Source organism: Colobus angolensis, unplaced genomic scaffold (genome assembly GCF_000951035.1).
Source record: "Colobus angolensis palliatus isolate OR3802 unplaced genomic scaffold, Cang.pa_1.0 Scaffold175, whole genome shotgun sequence".
Classification (NCBI taxonomy): Eukaryota; Metazoa; Chordata; class Mammalia; order Primates; family Cercopithecidae; genus Colobus; species Colobus angolensis.
The window spans coordinates 5,581,257-5,600,398 of NW_012114877.1; the positions used below are offsets into that span (position 1 = coordinate 5,581,257).

At 40.5% G+C, this 19,142-nt stretch overlaps 2 protein-coding genes across 3 annotated transcripts in view; one reads left to right on the forward strand and one right to left on the reverse strand.

Annotated features, from left to right (window-relative positions):
* The window catches only part of CPVL (carboxypeptidase, vitellogenic-like), a 206,033-nt gene that overhangs the window by 122,405 nt on the left and 64,486 nt on the right, over positions 1 to 19,142 (reverse strand). For both annotated transcript variants that reach the window (XM_011938619.1, XM_011938618.1), the window contains 2 exons: positions 8,439 to 8,617; positions 470 to 588 (listed from right to left, as the gene is read on the reverse strand). In XM_011938619.1, the coding sequence (XP_011794009.1) occupies positions 470 to 588; positions 8,439 to 8,607 (288 nt within the window). In that variant the 5' untranslated portion in view covers positions 8,608 to 8,617. The remainder of the gene's footprint in view (positions 1 to 469; positions 589 to 8,438; positions 8,618 to 19,142) is intronic.
* CHN2 (chimerin 2) overlaps positions 12,588 to 19,142 on the forward strand; it is a 384,101-nt gene continuing 377,546 nt past the window's right edge. Inside the window, 3 exon segments of the mRNA XM_011938647.1 lie at positions 12,588 to 12,642; positions 13,886 to 14,183; positions 15,578 to 15,732. The gene's annotated coding sequence lies outside the window, so the exon portion shown is untranslated.

The window sequence follows — 19,142 nt, forward strand, 5'->3', positions numbered from 1 at the left end:
CTCAATAAGTGGATACTGAGTGCATGAAGGAGTTCACAGACAGGGCAGTTATACAAGGCCACGGCTGACTAGATATAAACATACTTTGCCATGTGTTACCTGTTAACTTCAGGAATCTTCCTACTTCTTATCCCCCTTGGGCACCCCCCCACCCATTCCTGCCCTAAGTATTTTTAGAACAAAAATACAACAAAACAGTAGGAAGAAGACTGTGGCAGGAAGAAGGTGGTAGTATTAACACTCCAAATAAGGCTGCTAGATACTTCCCACTCCCGCCAAAAACATTTGTTTCCTGTCCATAAATAGGAACACCATGCAGATTTGCTTATTTTTAGAAAAAAAAAATCTTATTTTTAGAAAAAATCTACGAGATTTTTTTTAAAGACTTGTAGGTCGGTAGGCTAACATTTCTACCCTCAAACGGCAAGGCAGCTCTTGAACACTGGTGTTCTTTCTGTTGGGCGTCTACCTGAGCTGGGAAGAACCACAAGAAGAGGTTGCTGTTGTAAGTCTTATTCACGGTGAGGAAGCCGGCAAAACTCTTCACGTTCAGTCCTAGGAAAGGACTGACCAAACTCAATTCTTTTCCTAGTGGGAGGGAAAAAAAAAATTTACCCAAGGATTACAGCAAACAACAACAACAACAACAAAAATGTGAGCCATCTATCTCAGTCTGGATGAAATGGAGTGATTAGATAAGCTAAAAGGGGATTGGTATGAAAGGTAGTTCCTTCAACAAATTCCAGCCGGCCCCTGGCCAATCCCACAGAGTCCACATTCACAATTTAGCCAAGGATACACGAAAGTTTTAAGTCTTTGGGGAGGGGTGACTAAATATATTTTATAAGCTGTGATAAGGTTGTTTTTAAAGTTCTTTTAAAAAGAAGAAAAGAAAATCTCCTATCATCACACCTTGTATAAACCAAGGTGTTCACCCTGGGCCACATGGAAAGGAGCAGGATAAAGTAAACTGACCTGAAACAGTGGGGTGCAAGAGTAACAATGTGGTGAAGCAGCTCTCGGCCTCACCCCAAGAAGGCCTGTGTTCTTCATGATCTTGTTTTCATGAAGGCAAAAAGGCTGTCACATCTACCAAGAGGAGTGGGCCGAGGCATATGGGAGTGTGGGTGGCTGTGGACAGTGGGGAGACTGGGGGTGACCTCATGGCTACTCAGGGGGAACCAAACAGGACAATGGGACAGTTGTGGAGGCCAGGGGTCCTGGCTTTCTTATGGCACCATTGGGACAGGCACAGGGAAGGAGTAATTGGGGATGCTTAGATGGCCAAGGATGCCCAGGAGTAAAGAATGCTACCAGGAGCTGACATTTACAAGGCCACATTACCAGGGCTTTTACATGATGTGGGAAGTATAATTCTCATTCTCACTTTACAGATAAGAAAGCTGAAACACAGAGAGGTTAAGTGACTTGCCTGAGGTCACACAGCTAGTAGAGGAGAGCTGGGATTAAACCGAGCAGTCAGGCTGCAGAGTTTGTTCCTTCCCCCAGGGCTTTCAACTAGAGTGAGTCAGAAGGTGCAGGTGGCAGGGAGTGGGAAGGGAAGTAGTGGTCAGGAAGGGAGTGGCAAAGGAACAGAAAACAGCAGAACGTGGTGGGGAAGTAAAAGGGAAAGTTTGGGCGAAGGAGAAGAATCCTTTAGTAGTGACAAAGAACGTGTCCCCAGTAGGAACTAATCACTCAAGAAAAGCGATGTAGGTCTGAGCCATATTAAGTTGGAGACTGGTTAGTAGCTTAGGAAGCTTGACTCCTCACATGCCATCAACTAAAGATGCCTTTGGTGGTAGGTGGGGTAGGTGGAGTCCTTAGGCTCTGGAGGGCTAATTGTTAGCATCTCTTCCCAGCTCAGCATTCAGAGACAACATTGATAGGATAAAATAAGCCAAGGTGACAATATTTACACTCAAGGGAATAGATGCTATAAGTCAGGGTCCTGACTCCAAGCGCTGGTTGCTAAACTTTTACCAGCACACTGCTGTTTTGGGACCACTAGTTCCTCTTTTAAAAGAGGCATGCCTCTTAGCCGAGCATGGTGGCAGTGCTTGTAGTCCCAGCAACTCGGGAGGCTGAGGTGGGAGGATCACTTGAGCCCAGGAGGTCAAGTGATCATGCCACTGCACTCCAGCCTGGATGACACAGCAAGACCCTGTCTCAAACACAAACATATATATAGGCATGCCTCTCAAAAGGAAAGCCTCTCATCTAGACCGCATGGTTCCTTTGCTGATCCTAGCACTCCTGTTGACCAGCTGGTGGCCCTCTGTACAGGTATTTAACCTCCCTGTACTCCAGTTTCTCCTCTGTGGAAGATGGACTGCCCGTGGGCCACCTGGATTAAAAGAGCCCCACATGTAAAACCTATAGAAAGAAGCTGGCAGGTGGGGAGCAGAATTACTGTTGCTATCTGTGAAATGCACCTGCTGATTAGGAACAGGGAGCACCTCTCAGCAGAGGAGGTCGTGGGGACAAAGGAAAGGTCTCAATAGGTGGTCCTTGAGGGTCCTGTTAGGCCAACACAATAGGAGAGTATGGGTTTCCTAGCCTGACAGACCTGGGTTTGGAATCCTAACTAGATTAGGACTCCCCAGCAAGTTGTTCCATCTCTCTGAACCTCTTTCCTTTTATGCAAAATATAAATACTGATTCTGCTACCCCGGGCTTTCTGTGAGGATCAAAAAACAAAAATGCATACGAACCCTTAGCCTAGCACTACATATAAAATAAGGGTTCAGTCAATCGGAAGCAAAAGTTATAATTAGCCTTTGGCCACTCCAAGTGAAGTCTAGAAGAATTTCCCTTTTCTGGCTCAGCCTGGTGCTCCCAGGGAAGTTTGCTTAATGCAACCTCTGTAGGTCTTCCCATTCTGTTCCCAATGAGGTCTATCCCTCCTCCATCAGAAAAAAAGGCAAAGAAAAAGAGAGAGAGGGGTGGATCTTATGAGAAAGAAAAGGGAAGTGTTAGGGGAAAGTAGTTTTTGCGCTCCTCCCCTCCCACTCTTCCCACCATCTGTCTTTTTTCTTCTCCCCTTCTTCATGTCCACTCTTAATTAGCCCACAGAAAGATCACCCCCCAGGGCTGGGCAGCCTTTAAGATGCTTTTGAAATATTTTTAGCAAAACTATTAATCTTCTCAAAAGCAAACAGAGATACTATCCCCCTCCCCACTCCCCCAAAAAAAGGAGAGGAGAGAAGTAAAAACTGTGGATCGGAAATGAGTGAGATGTGGACTGCAGAGAGGTAAATGGGAAGAAGAGGATTTGAGAAAGAAGACAGAAAAAAATGAGAAAGGTCAAAGTATAATGAGAAAAAGAGAAAATATATAATAGAAAGGAGCTGGAGGGAATGGAACAGAGGAGAGGATGATTGAATCAATCTATCTCTCCCAAGATCAGCACCCCACAGGGTCCACGGACTGCTCTCAAATGATTCAGATGTTCACTCATCCCTCCCTTCCCAAGGATGCCAAAGTAGCTTCCCTGCTACCTTGTACTTGAGTATATTTCAGACCTTCCCTCCTAGGTCAGGAGGTTGGGAAGTGGGGAATTTGTCTTATTTAACTTTGCATACTTTGGGACTTGGCATGCTGATTTACACACCTAAGACATTCAATAAATACTTTTTAATGAATGAATGTTAACAAATGAATGGATGAACGAGTCAACAAATGAATGAACTAAAACAAGCCCCACTGACAATGCACAAAGACTAGCTCATTTCTATAAAAACCTCCTAAGGCAGACCTCGTTAAGAGATCTAAAGAAATTTAGAACTTTTCTCTAGCCCATAAAAAAAGTTTTGCCCTGTTTCAAATTTTAAATTTCCACTAACTAAATCCCAGTAAAATAATAAAAAATTTCATCAACTAAAATGACTTTTTATATTTTCAAATGTCCTGTGCATCCTATTAATGTAATGTGGAAAACAAACAAACCCCCAAGGTGGAGGGGTTTCTATCTTTCCGGCACCATGACTCACAATCCAAATGTTTAGAACAGTTTTAAAAAGGAAAAGGTTCTCTTTGAAGTGATTTTACTTCCTCCTTGTTTTTTACTGCTGCTACCAGTGTTTGTGATATTAACACTTTCAAAAACATTGGAGTGTGACCAACAAAGGGCTTGAACCAGCTAATCAGCATGCATGTCAGATTCACAAACACTCAAGTTATCAGCAGTGTGGACACACAATACCAGATCATAAGTAACAATAAATTAGGACCTACTAGTAAAATAGTCTTTAAAGTGTGAAAATGCAGCGTTTATAAACAAGCTAAAATGTGCCTCCTACATTCAATTTGTTTCAGGGAGTAAAGATTTATTCTAGCTTCAGAGAAAGTAAACATGCAATTACAATTACACAAAACTAAGCCAGTTAATTGGGGATTTAAAAAATAAAAATTTTCCTTGTTTTTTTTTTGTGAGCTACTGTTTATCTCGAAAATGTTCCATTGCAATAATAAGACTCACATTCCTAGGGTTTTGACAGACTGGATAAACAAAAGGGATTTAGGGGAGTGAGCTGACCATCTGTCCAGAGCTTCCTGAACTTTCAGCAAAGCAGATGAATAAAATTATCCTTAATTATGTTGTCAGGGCTACATTTGAATACCCAGATGTAACAGATTTTGAATCAGCCACTTAAAATTCTGTTCAAAGAATCTGACTGTGTAGCGTAACTTCAGGAAGTGATATTATACACAGATTTACTATTTTAAATGTTGTCAATCATCAGATGAAGATCTACCAATCTTGACATAGAGGGTGGAAGATAAAACTACTTCCCTTGGAATCTTTCTCGGCTGCTACTAGTACCCATAACTGAGGAATGCTTATAGGCAAGAAAGACAGGAACAGAAGGGATGTCAACAGTCTTTCAGATGGATTTCTCTGTATTCCTTTTACTTGGTTCCACCAGATGTATGATACAGATACACCATGGTCACTTTCACTTAATGCCTTTGTTTAAGCTGCTTCTCTCCTTGGTATGCACAGACCTTTCGCTATTTACATAAATCTTACCCAACACTCTGAAGTCCACAGCTGGTCACACAGCATAGTGGTTCATACCATGGGCTCCGGGGTTGGCCAGTATAGGGTTTAATTCAGAGCTGCTCATACAGCATAGTGGTTCATATCACGGGCCCTGGGGTTAGCCAGTACAGGTTTTAATTCCAGCTCTGCCATTTACTAGTTTTATGGCCCTAGGCAAGATATTTGATTTCTCTGGGCCTCAGTGTTCTCATTTGTAAAATGGGAACAATGCTTATGGATTTTTCATTGGGGTTGCTCTGAGAACTAAATGAGCTAATGGATGTAAAGCACAATGCCTGGCACATGGTTGGTACCCAAATTTAAATTCCATACATATTTATACATACATGTACAGGTACTATGCTAGGTACTAGGGATATAATGACTAAATGTTAGCTACTTATTATTTTTAATACAACTACTACAGCTCTAGTATTTTCTCCCTAGATTATGCCAACCAACAGGCATAGGTTCCTTCTCCAAATCTCCAGTGCACTTACTTCAAATGTAATACTTTAGCACGTTAGTATGCACTGACCTAATTCCTTAATTGTTTTGTGTGTATGCATTAGTCACTTTAGAAGAACACTTTAGAAGCTTGTGAAACAAACAGAACTAAATTATACTACGCAAATCACAGAGTCAAAGTCAGAAGATTTGGGTCCTAAACCCATCTCTGCTACCCAACTCTATTGCACACATCCCGTTGGGCAACTCGGGTAAAGTATTTCAGTCTCAATTTCCTCATATGTGGATTGGTAGAATTTGGTTATAACAATTACTTAACTCCTTTTCAACCGTACAATAAATGCTTTGCTTTGATTTACTGTTAATGAACATAAATCTAAGCCATCAGAATCCACTTGTTGAGGAAGCTGAAATACATGCATGTAATCCAATTTGGAGGGTTTGAGTCAATGATACTTTGCCTCTTCACACGCATCTTAATAGTATCAGCCCATACAGTGGGGCAGCCATCTTCCCATGACTTCTCTATGCGAGGTAAAAATCAGTCCTTTTTAAAATACACTAAATATTATCAAATACACTAAATATTAAAAAAAAAACTTATCAAAGTTTTTCATCTTTCCTTAGAAAAGAGATGGTGAAACTTGAAGCCAATGTGTATTTCAGAAAAAGACATATGAACAGCACTTACACATACCCTTGAAATATAAGAATGTCTTCGTGTAAAACGAAAACCAAAAAACAATGACATCCTATTGGCTGTGAGAATACTTCGAATGAATAAAATTTGCTTTATTTTAAACTTCTTTGTAGAGTATTTAGATTTGCTTTTGATCTTTAAAATGATCATTTGTGTAAAATTTCCAGTGTTCTTCATTCCCATCACATCTGCCAAGCTGCCAGCTTCACAGGCACCATCTCTGCCTTTCCACCTGTGACAAGGGACAAACTTGGGGCTCCTATGTGCCAGATCCCTGTCTCTCACCTTCTTAAACACAGTCTCCAACAATGGTTCCCCAAACCAAACCAACTCCCCACTCATCATTTCCAGCAGCAAACAAACATTCTCTCCTACTCTGTTGAAGACCCTTCCTGGACCCCAGTGCTCCCTCCAGCCACTACGCCATTTCTCTGTTGCTCTTTGCAAACAGCTCCTCAGTATAGCTACCTGTCTACTATTTTATGGCTCAGGAACCTACTGAAGTCCAGAAAGTTGAAATCATTTACCCGCACAGTGATTAAGCACAAAGAAGCATTAAGAGTAGATACAGGGCCAGAGGCGGTGGCTCACACCTATAATCCCAGCATTTTGGGAGGCTGAGGCAGGCGGATGACTTGAGGTTAGGAGTTCGAGACAAGCTTGGCCAACAAGGCGAAACCCCATCTCTACTAAAAATACAAAAATTAGCCGAGCGTGGTAGCGCACGCCTGTAATTCCAGCTACTCAGGAGGCTGAGGCAAGAGAATTGCTTGAACCCAGGAGGCGGAGGGTGCAGTGAGCCGAGGCTGCGCCACTGCACTCCAGCCTGGCAACAGAGCAAGATTCCATCTCAAAAAAAAAAAAAGAGCAGATGCAGGTTATAAATTTTAGTCTCTGATAACACTAAGTGATATATATTTTCCTATTAGTAATAACAATAGAAAAACCCACAATCTCTAAATAAAGCCATTTGCAAACACTCATATTTGGAGAACAATTTACAGAGTACAAAAAATTTTCATGTGCCTTATCTCGTTGGATTTTCATAATATCTCTGCAAGTTGGGCAAGTTGTTAAATCTCCATCTTATCTTAATGAAAAAACTAAGGCCTAGACTTGCTGGATAAGGGGGCACAGCAGGGAGGCTGCAGTGAGGCTGTCTGAGTATGAAGCCTACACACCAGCCGGTATCTGCGTGAACTCTGGCTAGTAGTTCAATCTCTGTGTTGGTTTCACATGTATAAAATGGGTCCACCTCCCTGGGATGTTGACATGTTTAAATAAGTTCATGCAGAAAGCCTGGAACCAGTGATTGACTCATAGTAAGTTTTAAGGATAGCATTAGCATTAAGTGCTCATTGAGGGACAGGCACTCTACTAGTCTTATAAATAAAATGCTGCAACTCAACCATGCAGGTAATTCAGCCCTGGCTAATTCTCATTTTAGCTAAAAACTCAGATAACATATGACACCAAGTCATTAATATTTGAAATAGGCCAGGTGCGGTGGCTCATGCCTGTAATCCCAGCACTTCTGAAAGCTGAGGAGGGTGGATCACCAAAGGTTAGGAGTTCAAAACTAGCCTGGCCAACATGGTGAAACCCCGTCTCTACTAAAAATACAAAAATTGGCCAGGCATGGTGGTAGGCACTTGTAATCGCAGCAACTCGGGAGGCTGAGGCAGGAGAATCACTTGAGCCCGGGAGGCAGAGGTTGCAGTGAACAGAGAATGTACCACTGCACTCCAGCCTAGGTGACAGAGAAAGACTCTGTCTCAAACAAACAAACAAACAAACACATATATTTAAAATAAAACAACTCAGTAAAAATACTGAAGTACATTTTGCATCCTATGGGTTGTTTTAAGAAAAACTATTGGCCAGGCACGGTGGCTAACAACTGTAATCCCAGCACTTTGGGAGGCCGAGGTGGGCGAATCATGAGGTCAAGAGATCGAGACCATCCTGGCCAATATGGTGAAACCCCATCTCTACTAAAAATACAAAAATTAGCTGGGCATGGTGGCGTACGCCTACAATCCCAGCTACTCAGGAGGCTGAGGCAGGAGAATTGCCTGAACCTGGGAGGCAGAGTTTGCAGTGAGCCGAGATCGCACCACTCCCCTCCAGCCTAGGGACACAGTGAGACTTTGTCTCAAAAAAAAAAAAAAAGAAAAACTGTTGAATTCATGCCAGTGGTTCTCTGATTTAATAAAACTTACTTACCTTTTTGGATCTTCCCAGCTTCAATGTAAGGGGTGAGAAACAACGGCTGTCCTGAGTCTCCCTTAGGTGGCATGGAAACACTTCTGTATAGGGAGCGAAACAGCCCATCACAGGGGCCAGGCGTCAACAGGACCAGCGAAACAATCACCTTCCACATGGCACCAACCATCTCTCAGGGTCTAGGATAAAAACAGCATTCCAAAAATGAATCAAAAGAGTAAATGTTTACCTGGCCCTTTTACATGCAAGAAATTCATTTATTCACTTAAAAACATTATTGTGCATAAAGGCCCTCTGCAAGGACCTTGGATAGCACCATAAATAAGCACACCCAATCCCTGCTCACCCTTAAATTCACAGGCTAATGGGAGATTCTTCAAGGGATTTTACAATGTCAGTAATTTTTAAATTACTGATTTTTTTTTTTTTTTTTTTTAAAAACAGAGTCTTGCTCTGTTGCTCAAGCTATAGTGCAGTAGCACAATCATGGCTCACTGCTGCCTTGACCTCCTGGGCTCAAGCAATCCTCCCACCTCAGCCTCCCAAAGTGCTGGGATTATAGGAGTGAACCACTGACATTTTCTAAAATGCAGTTTGGAAAGTAAATTCAATGGAGGATTAGATAAAGCCTCAGAACAACAAGAACTCTGTAACTGACCATAAAGGGGTGGTAGAAATCACTATGCCACCACAGAAGGGCGGAGGATTGAGAGCACATTTCAGGTCGAAAGATCATAGAAAGGCCTTACCCAAGTTGGATGTGGACAAAAGGTGAATGGTTCTCAGACAGGTGGGAGAAATGGGAAAGGTATCACGGGTGGGTGGAAACAGCTTTAGCAAAGGTGAGACCTCAGGCATCCATGAACACCTTGCAGGGAAATTTCAAAGAAGCAATGGATTTCTGCTTATGTTTTCTATCTCTTGTAAGCCCCCAGTTTGTATCAAAGAACAACAACAACAAAAACAAAAACAGGAAGGAAGAAAGAAAGGGGGAGGGGGTCCTACAACTACCCTTAGGTCCCTCCCCTTATTGCTAGCTGATAAGTAAATTAAAGACATTAGGCCCCAAACCATTAGCAAGAGCTTTCCAAAGATCTTCAAATCTGATGTTTGCTTAGAATATTCATCTGAGATGATAATAGTAATGGCATAAAATTGTATAATGATTTACTTGTACATCAATATGTAAATTATACATATAGTGGGCTTTCCCATGTATTTGTAGCTGATTTGAATCTCCTAATTTCACCAGTGTTAGAAAAAAATGAATGGTATTTGTTAAAGCATGGAGACAAAGACTTTATTAGGATAATGATAGGCACAGGGACCTTGCAGTCAACAGAGTCTTGCAGCAAGGGAGAGAGATTGGGCTCAACTCCAAATGCAGCACGGGCCAGTGGGAATTTATAGCTAAGGAGCAGTGTGGGGGTCAGTGGATGGAAAATTACTCGAAGGAAGCCTTGGGGTAAGGTGGATCTGGCTAAACCTAATAGGATTCTCGCTGAAGACAGGCCAGTGTGATCAGACATCACCTGGGTGATGGTGCAGGATGAGAAACCTGGTCAAATGTTGAGGTGATCGGATGTTGATGCTGGTGGTTCTTGGTAAAACGACTTACCAGTGTCCTTTGCTAAAACTGGATTTTACAAGGAAGTGCACAAATGGGCCAAGCAGAAGAATCAGAAGCCTGACTAAAATTTGGCCAAGGAAAAAATCCTTGTCACCAGGAGAGTGAGGATTATTATCACCAAATTCAGATAAGGAAAACTTGAATCAAAAGAGTGTCTCATGCAAGGACATGAAAGTAGAAAAACCAGGACTTCACCCCACTCAAGGCCAGGACTAGGGAGAAATGAGGGAGGTACAGATGCAGGGTCAGAGCTCATCTTGATCTAAAATGTTGACCATTTTTGTTATCATTAATTTTTCTCTGTATTATACAGTTTTTTAACTATTACCTTAAAATATTACTGATCTTGAGTTTTTTTTTGATGCTTTATTAAGTTTTACACCTGAGGCAGTGCCTCTCTTGTCTCACTCTAATCCTGACCTTGCAAAGTAGGGAATTACGACAAGCACACCAGGGCCGTTACATGACTCTGCACTCCTGCTATTTAAGCATGATCTATGTTCTTAGCTGTAAATTCTAAATCAAATACACAAAATGAATGAGTACTCCACACACATTTCTGGATGCAAAAAGAGATACATAATTATGCAAATACAATGCCTGCTTTGGTTCATTGCTTTAAAATGCCAAGCCATTAGAACATCTTAAAAATACAAAATTGTGTAAAAATCTTTTAACCACATGCTTATTACAACCCAATTTGGCATAACATGAAAATATTGATTACAGCAAATTTTAAAAGCTTTTCAGGCACATTTCCCCAGTAAGATAAAGGTTTATAATTATAACATGATTGAATATATAACCCTTGTCATGTCTCTCAGGGTTAACTTACTAGAATTCTCCACACTTAATGTAAATAAGGTCAACCAAATCCAGTATGGAGCTAAAAAATGCTTTTGCCTATTACTGACTATAATAAAGAACAAAATGAATTTAGGAACTGAAATTAGGTTCCCAAGAAGCCCCAGGGTAATGACCTCTATGGCAATGTTAAAACATTTTTTAAAATTATGTGAACTTGTTTACACTGATGCTTTTATAGCATAGCTACTTTCAAGGGATGTCTGAAATCAACAATCTTACTCTCTAACTGGTTCAGAAAAAAAAAAATATATATATATATGCAATATTAAAAAAATAATGGAAAAAGCTCTTCCAGTAGGAGGTTTTTGTTTTTTGTTTTTTGTTTTTTCCTGGGGACAGAAACAAGAAACCAATCATGCCATCTAATTTCTCAATCTTCCTGCTGCCAATCCCCAGCCCCCTTTAATGGAAGCCATTAATATTTAAATAACCAGGGTAGTTACAGCACTTCCCTTGTAAGCAGATGTTGACTCAAAGATGTTAAAGAATGAAAAGAGGTAAAACTGGTCACGTTTTAATTGATATAAATCTAAAACATAAAAGTAAGAACTGAGTCAATTTAGTAGATCTCATTAACATTTAATCAAATAACTATCTGAGTCATGGTTTCCCATGTAGGTGAATTAAAGCGCCGACATATTTCATTTCACAGTTCTCATTCAACAGTCAGAATTCCTGAACTGTGCTTAGCTGTTATCTCTCCTTATGAGAATGAAAGCTATTATCATAAATGGAGAAGTGGGTTTTTTAAACACCCTCTCATGTGTTTTTGCTTATCCTAAATTAGCATGAATCTTTTTATTTATTGAACAACATTTATTGAGCAATTTCTAAACCAAGAAACCTGATACTAGATAGAGGATATCTCCCACAGAAAGTTGAAAAAGAAAACTGTTAACCCTACACTTTATCATACCTACTTGAAATAATATGAAAACAGTGGTGCTATTTCCAGTTCAAACATATCATATTGAAGAATTCCAACAAAATGTTCTTCTCAATAAATGTTTAGAAACAGAACAAAATCTAGGTAAACACAATACAATATTGACAGAATCAAAGAATCTAAAGGTCAAAAGTATATCATTTGTTAAAACTGTCTCACTAAACCTTAAATATTACAGTTGAAAACCATGTGTCCAATGTATAATTTTTGATATGGAACAAAGCTATTTATCCACAGTGTTCTTTAGAATAATAAAAATTGTCAATAAATAAAATTTCCAACAATAAGACATCAGATAAGTAAGTTACTATACACCAAAAAGATAAAATTATTATACATACAGCAATTAAAATGATTCTACTAAGAATGTTTTGAAAAATATAATAAAATATTATTAGGTAAAGAAAAGCAGAATATTAGATTGGATATATGGGTTTTTTTTCTTATTTAATACTTCTTAATAATTTCTAAATTTTCTACAAAAATTTTGTACTCAGAAAAAATAATTTTGTTGCTTCTTTAAAAAAACAAAGTGAAGCAACTGCTAGACATGACAGAAAAAGTGCTTATTCCTTATTCCTTATTACTACCTGGGTATGACCTCTTCTGTTTCCTAGGAATAAGGTTCTATTTGCACTTCTAGAATAGCTTTTTCTTTCTCTAACATTCTGTTAAGATGTGTCCTGATCTCCTAAAGCCACAGAATCCCAGAGACTCACAGTAAATTTTCTCTTTGGTAAATCAGAAGGCTCTACATAAATGTGAGATGCTATAATAATATTTATTATCATATCTGTAATTCATTCTGCCTGGAGTACAGTTCATAATGAGAGTGCATATAGTTGGTACTAAGCAAATATTACTGAATTGATGAAACTAAATAAGGAACCACATTTTAGACTTACAAGATATTAAATGTTCATGTGGTCCAATTCCTGCATCTTCAGATTAGAAAACATTTACCAGGGAGTAATTGACTTGATCAAGATGACAAGGCCAAGACTCAAAGCCAGAATTTACTTATGGCTCTAAATCTCATCTGCTTTCTACTCTCCCATCTTTTTTTTTTTTTTTTTTTCCTTTTTGAGACAGAGTCTCGCTCTGTCACCCAGACTGGAGTGCAGTGGTGCGAACTCAGCTCACTACAACCTCCGCCTCCTGGGTTCAAGGGATTCTCTTGCTTCAGCCCCCCAAGTAGCTGGGATTACAGGTACCCACCACCACACCCAGCTAAGTTGTGTATTTTTAGTAGAGACGGGGTTTCACTATGTTGACCAAGCTGACCTCAGGTTCCTGACCTCAGGTGACCCAACCGCCTCAGCCTCCCAAAGTGCTGGGATTACAGGCGTAAGCCATCGCCCCCGGCCCACTCTGCCACCTTTGTTCCAGATATATTCAAATATTCTGACTCTTGCTGTCTCAATAGATAATAACAGCCTGTAATAGTCCTAAATCCCTCTTATGGATTGTTAAAGGATGTAGTAAAGAAATAAACAAATGAATAAAAAGAAACATTGATAAGTAAATCTGTCTAGAGAAGTCTGGTTTTTAGAAACAACTCTGTAATAATCCAGGTCCTGCCGTGACTCATCCGAGGACCTTGTGTAAGACAGTAACTTCTCTGGGTCCCACCTGATGTGCTAGAGCCGGCGCAAGAGACCTGATGGTTAAATTTTCAGGAATACTGAGAGTCAGTTGTTCAACAGAGCCACCGTTAACAATTAAACTGTCATTGAAGAAGTTACATTTTAAACCATATGTTCAAAGTACTCAAAACTTATCATTTCCTAATGATTTTACTACATTTTACTATTACCTGTGATCTAGAGTTATGATTTTTGTATCTGTGTGGTGGACAGATTATACATATGATGGTTTGCTTCTGGGCATCTTTTTCCAACTATGTGTTCAGTAATCCTGTTGGTAGCTTGAAATAAACTACGGTAGGAGTATTTATACCACAGTAACCAGCAAACACCAGAAATCAGGGCTTCTTTTTCTCAGAGAGCCGATTGTTAAACATTTACCTGCACACACTGGGCTCATCTTCATTATTGGTGAAATGAGCTAGATGCTATTTTCCATTAGCTCACACTCCAATTGCAATCTACCTGACCAGCAGAAGAGACAAAAAGGGAAAATCCTGGCCAGTTCTCCCCTACCTGATCAACCAGGAACATAATCAGACTTGCAAGACCTCAAGAAAAGAAACCTGAAAATGCCACTGGAGGTGTGTGTTTTGCCAAAGAAAAACGAATCAAAAACAAAACCTGCAGGATGAGGACAAAGAAACAAAGAGCAGGTATTTAAACCAGTCTTAGGTTCTCCCCTTCACTTGTTTCCACTTCCCCACTTTACACTATCGATTACTCCAATCAAAGGATACATATCTTTCATATAATAACCATTGTAGCTGCAACTGAAATAGTTATTGCCCGGCACATTGGCTCACACCTGTAATCCTGGCACTTTGGGAGGCCAAGGCAGGAGGATCCCTTGAGCCCAGGAATGTATTTATTTATTTATTTATTTAAGGGACAGAGTCTCACTATGTTGACATCCTGAACAACACTCTTGAAGTACTCTTTTCCCAGGGAGGACACAGTCATGGCATGTAAGGTAAAGGGCAACCTTTTGCTGAAGTGGCACTGAGACACACCTATCTCCTTCTCACAGGTTCCTCTCTGGCATCAGACGGTGGCGTCTAACCTCTCTAACAAATTAGTCACCCCTATCTCTGCCACCATATCCTTGGATGTGCAGGAAAAGGAAACTAGAGGTGTGTGGCAGGGAGAGAATGAGGAAAATCAGGAAGAGGAGAAAATAATATAATCTGACACCACAGTCTGGAGCTTTACCTTGAAATCCCACTCCAACCAGAAGGGAAATTTAACTGGGCACATGGTGGAAAGAAAAAAGTAAACATTATCCCAAAATGTTTTTCAACAGTTTTGAAATAGAAGGGCCATGCCTGTGACTAAAGGCACCATCATGATAATGATACCAGTTAATAGCTACCAATTACTGAACACTTACTATGTACAAGAAACTGTGCTGATTGCTTTATATTTTTTATTTCTAACCAGGTAGGTAAGGGTTAGAAAAAACCTGACCTTGTCATCTCATTTTATAGACGAGATACTGATCCTCAGAGAATTTAAGTGGTTTGCTCAGGTTCACAGTTAGTAAGTGGTAAAGCAAGCAACTGAGGTGTCAGGCCTGGCTCAGAACATGATACCCCAAAATAATGGCACCTTGGCATAGTGAGTATTTTAAACAGTAGGAAATTGAAAAAACAGCAGAAGCAGGAAGGCTGCTCTCTGACCTTTTCCCACCTTTTTCTCCTGAGAGCTGGCCATGAAAGAATTCTCTGACCTACTTCCCCTAAAAGTAGGTCATAAGACCCTCATTCCAGAGGGGTCCTGCCCTATACCCAGAGGGAAGGAATGTCACACCGAGGTTGAAAAGAATCTGAACAAATAGGCCTTGCTGAGTTCCCCGGTTTATTACTATTAGATCTCATTCTTTTGTCCTCCAATTACACTTCTGCACAACTGTCCCTAAACACATATGGTTTTCCCTGGGTCCTTGGGGCTTCGTTTTCTAAAGGTTTCTGTGTCACTGAAAACTTATATTAAATACAACTTTTATACTTTTTTCATTTAATCTATTTTTTTTTCTTTTTATTTGTTATAGGGGTCTCAGCCATGAACCTTGTGATGGATGAGGAAAAGATATTCTTTTTCTCCCCTTGCACTTTCTGGCAGCCAACATGGGGTGGCTGAGACACCCCACTAGCTCCGGAACCTGCAGATAAGAACCTGGGACAACTAATAAAAAAACAACGAAAGGTTAAGAGTTGTTTTTTTGTTTTTTGTTTTTTAACCAAGATCAGCTCTCTCAGATCTCTTCTTCTAGGTAAGAATTTCCTTTCCAAATTCAGATTAGCAGAAGAAAAATCATTTGTTTGCATTGTGACTCTTTTGTAAATCTGATTTGGGGGTACCCATTAGCTATTGATCCTTTCCCTCCCAGGGACAGCTATCTCATTCCTGTTTCTCTCCTTTTGTTTCCTGAGAGCTTCGCTTCATGACTGGTGACAAAACTCTCTCTGGGCCCGGCATGATGGCTGATGCCTGTAATTCCAGCACTTTGGGAGGCCAAGGCAGGCAGATCACTCGAGATCAAGAGTTTAAGATGAGCCTGGCCAACATGGAGAAACCCCGTCTCTACTAAAAATACAAAAATTAGCCGGGCATGGTGGCACGCACCTGTAATCCCAGCTACTCATGAGGTTGAGGCAGGAGAATCGCTTGAACCCAGGAGGTGGAGGGTGCATGAGCTGAGATTGCACCACTGCACTCCAGCCTGGGCAACAGAGTAAGATTTTCTCAAAAAAATAAAAAATAATAAATAAATAATTTAAAATTTAGAAAAAAAAATTTCTCTGCTGTCTGCCAGATGGGGTGCAAGTGTTTCAGCTAACAATGAAAGGGAAATACATCTCTGAGTAGATGATCTGAGAATGAGAGGGAGCTGGCCTTGAGGAAACAGTGCAAAGGCCCTGCAGTGCAAATAAGGTGCTTACTGTGGGTTGGTGGGCACAGTCAATAGGGGAAGGAGTGGTACACAATAAGGCTGGAGAGATAAAGCAGTGCTCGGAGAGTCTTATCTTCCTTCACCTGTGTTAGCATTTTATTCTAACAATAATGGGAGACCACTGGAGAGTTTACAGCAAGGGAGATATATCATCTGATTTACACTGTGACATGATTGCTGTGGTTGCTATCTAACAAGTAGACTTAAGGAGAATCAGGATGGAACCAGGATACCTACTAAGAGGCTGCTGTCATAACCCAGGAGCTATTACAAAGGCTGGGGTCAAAGAGTAGCAGGGAAGGTAATGAGAAATGGTCAGCTACATTTTGAAGGCAGATCTACGAGTATTTACTCATAGACCAGATATAATGGCTGAGGGAAAGACAAGAAGTACAAGAATGGCACCTGTTTTCTGCCCAGAGTAACTGCATGGATTATTATGCGCTGAGTTGAAGATATTTTGAAGTCCTAACTCCTAGTACCTCAGAACATGACCTTATTTGAAAATAGGGTCTTTGCAGATGTAGTAAGGTTGATGCAAAAGCAATTGTGGTTTTTGCCATTACTTTTTTTTTTGGATACAAGTCTCACTTGGTCGCCAGGGTGGAGTGCAGTGGCGCAATCTCGGCTCACTGCAACCTCTGCCTCCTGGGTTCAAACGATTCCCCTGCCTCAGCCTCCCAAGTAGCTGGGACTACAGGTGTGTGCTACCACTCTGGCTAATTTTTTGTATTTCAGTAGAGAGGGGGTTTCACCATGTTAGCCAGGATGGTCTCGATCTCCTGACCTCGTGATCTGCCCACCTTGGCTTCCCAAAGTGCTGGGATTACAGGCATGAGCCACACTACTTTTAATTAAAAGTAATTTTATACCAACCTAATAATTAGCTACAATGAGATTATACTGGAGTTGGGTGAGGGCAGGGCTTTCATCCAATAAAACTCGTATCCTTATCATAAGAGGAGGGAACTATAGAGGAGAATGCCATGTGACAACAGATGCAGACACTAAGTGATACATCTACAAGCCAAGGAGTGCCAGGATTGCTGGCAAACACCAGCAGCTAGAAGAGGCAGGGAAGATTGTAGGCTACAGGTTTCAGGGGGAGCATGGTCCTGCTGACACATTAATTCTGGACTCTAGCATTCAGAACTGTGAGACAATAAATTTCTGTTGTTTTATGTTACCCAGATGGCAGTGTTTTGTTACAGTATCCCTAGGAAACTAATACATGAATAGTGAGGCCATGATTGGAGATCAGGAAGACTATGGAAGGAGTTGGGATGGAGGGTGTAAGGCACAAAACCCCAAGAGTTCTACTCTAAGTTGCCTGGTAGGCGTCCAGTGAAAATTCTGACTGGCCAACACTAAGCTGGAAAAGGGAAGCAAAATTGATTTCTTACATCAAATATGTCTGGCATTATGCAAGCCAGGATTTCCCATGGGGTCCTTTATGCAATACCAATTCTGCAACATATTAACAGATTTTATAAGGAAAAACATTTGGGAAAGTCTGGGTTAAATACAATTAATGAGGCTGAGGCAGAAGAATTGCTTGAACCCAGGAGGCTCCCTTGTTACAGAACACCTCATAGCCGTTCACTAACAGACAGCACACCTTTTCTTAACTGTGATACTATTCTTAGACAAGCCCTAAGGCCAGAGCTTTATATAAGACATATCCATATGAGTAAACTCAGTCCCATGTGAAATAATTTTCTCATGCCCCCTTAGCTATTGAGTAGCAAAGCTGGAATTTGAAGCCATATCTAGGTGATGCCAAAGTCCATGTATTTTCCATATACCACTATATAAACGACAGAATATAACAAAATCTGCCTCAATGCAACTGTTGATAAAAGCGGAATTCTGAATAAACTCGATTGTTTTGTCCATTTGCAGGATTTACAGGTACTGAAACTGCAAGTGATTGAAAGGCATATTTATTTGTAAAGATGTGAAAATCACGGGTCCACAGATTACTTCATAATGGATTTCTAGTGTACTTCTTTCAGTTTCAAAAGTTACTTTTTGGGGACAAGTGAAGCTCTCTACTCTTTGGGACATTAAAATCTCATGGCAAAGTCAGTGTCTTCCACTAAGAAATTTTTGTTAGTTTTGCTCAAGTGTAGCCCTGTTCTTCTTAGAATTGCCTCCTTTTGAATGGTGTGAACCCGGGAGGCAGAGGTTGCAGTGAGACGAGATCACATCACTGCACTCCAGTCTGGGCAACAGAGTGAGACTCTGTCTCAAAAAAAAAAAAAAGAATCGCCTCCTTTTTATTGCCTACTATAATTAGAATTTTCAAATAAAAACATTAGGATACACAGGGTGGCAAATACACGGCTAAGATTGGGAACAACGAATGAGAACATTTTATATAAGGATAATCCTAGTAAATTTGGCAATGTCATCAGTTTAACCACCAATTCCTAAAGTGACAGGGGAAACTTCTCCCTGATTCTAAAAGAGCGACTACTGTTTGTAGCAGTAACCACTCTATAGGATTTGCTTCCACAATTCTAGTATATTTCTCAGCTCTTTTCCATATGTTATCTCATTCAAGCGTCACCTCCACTCTTTGTTTTTTTTGTTTTGTTTTTTTTGAGACAGGGTCTCACTCTGTCGCCAACAATCTTGGCTCACAGGAATTTCCACCTCC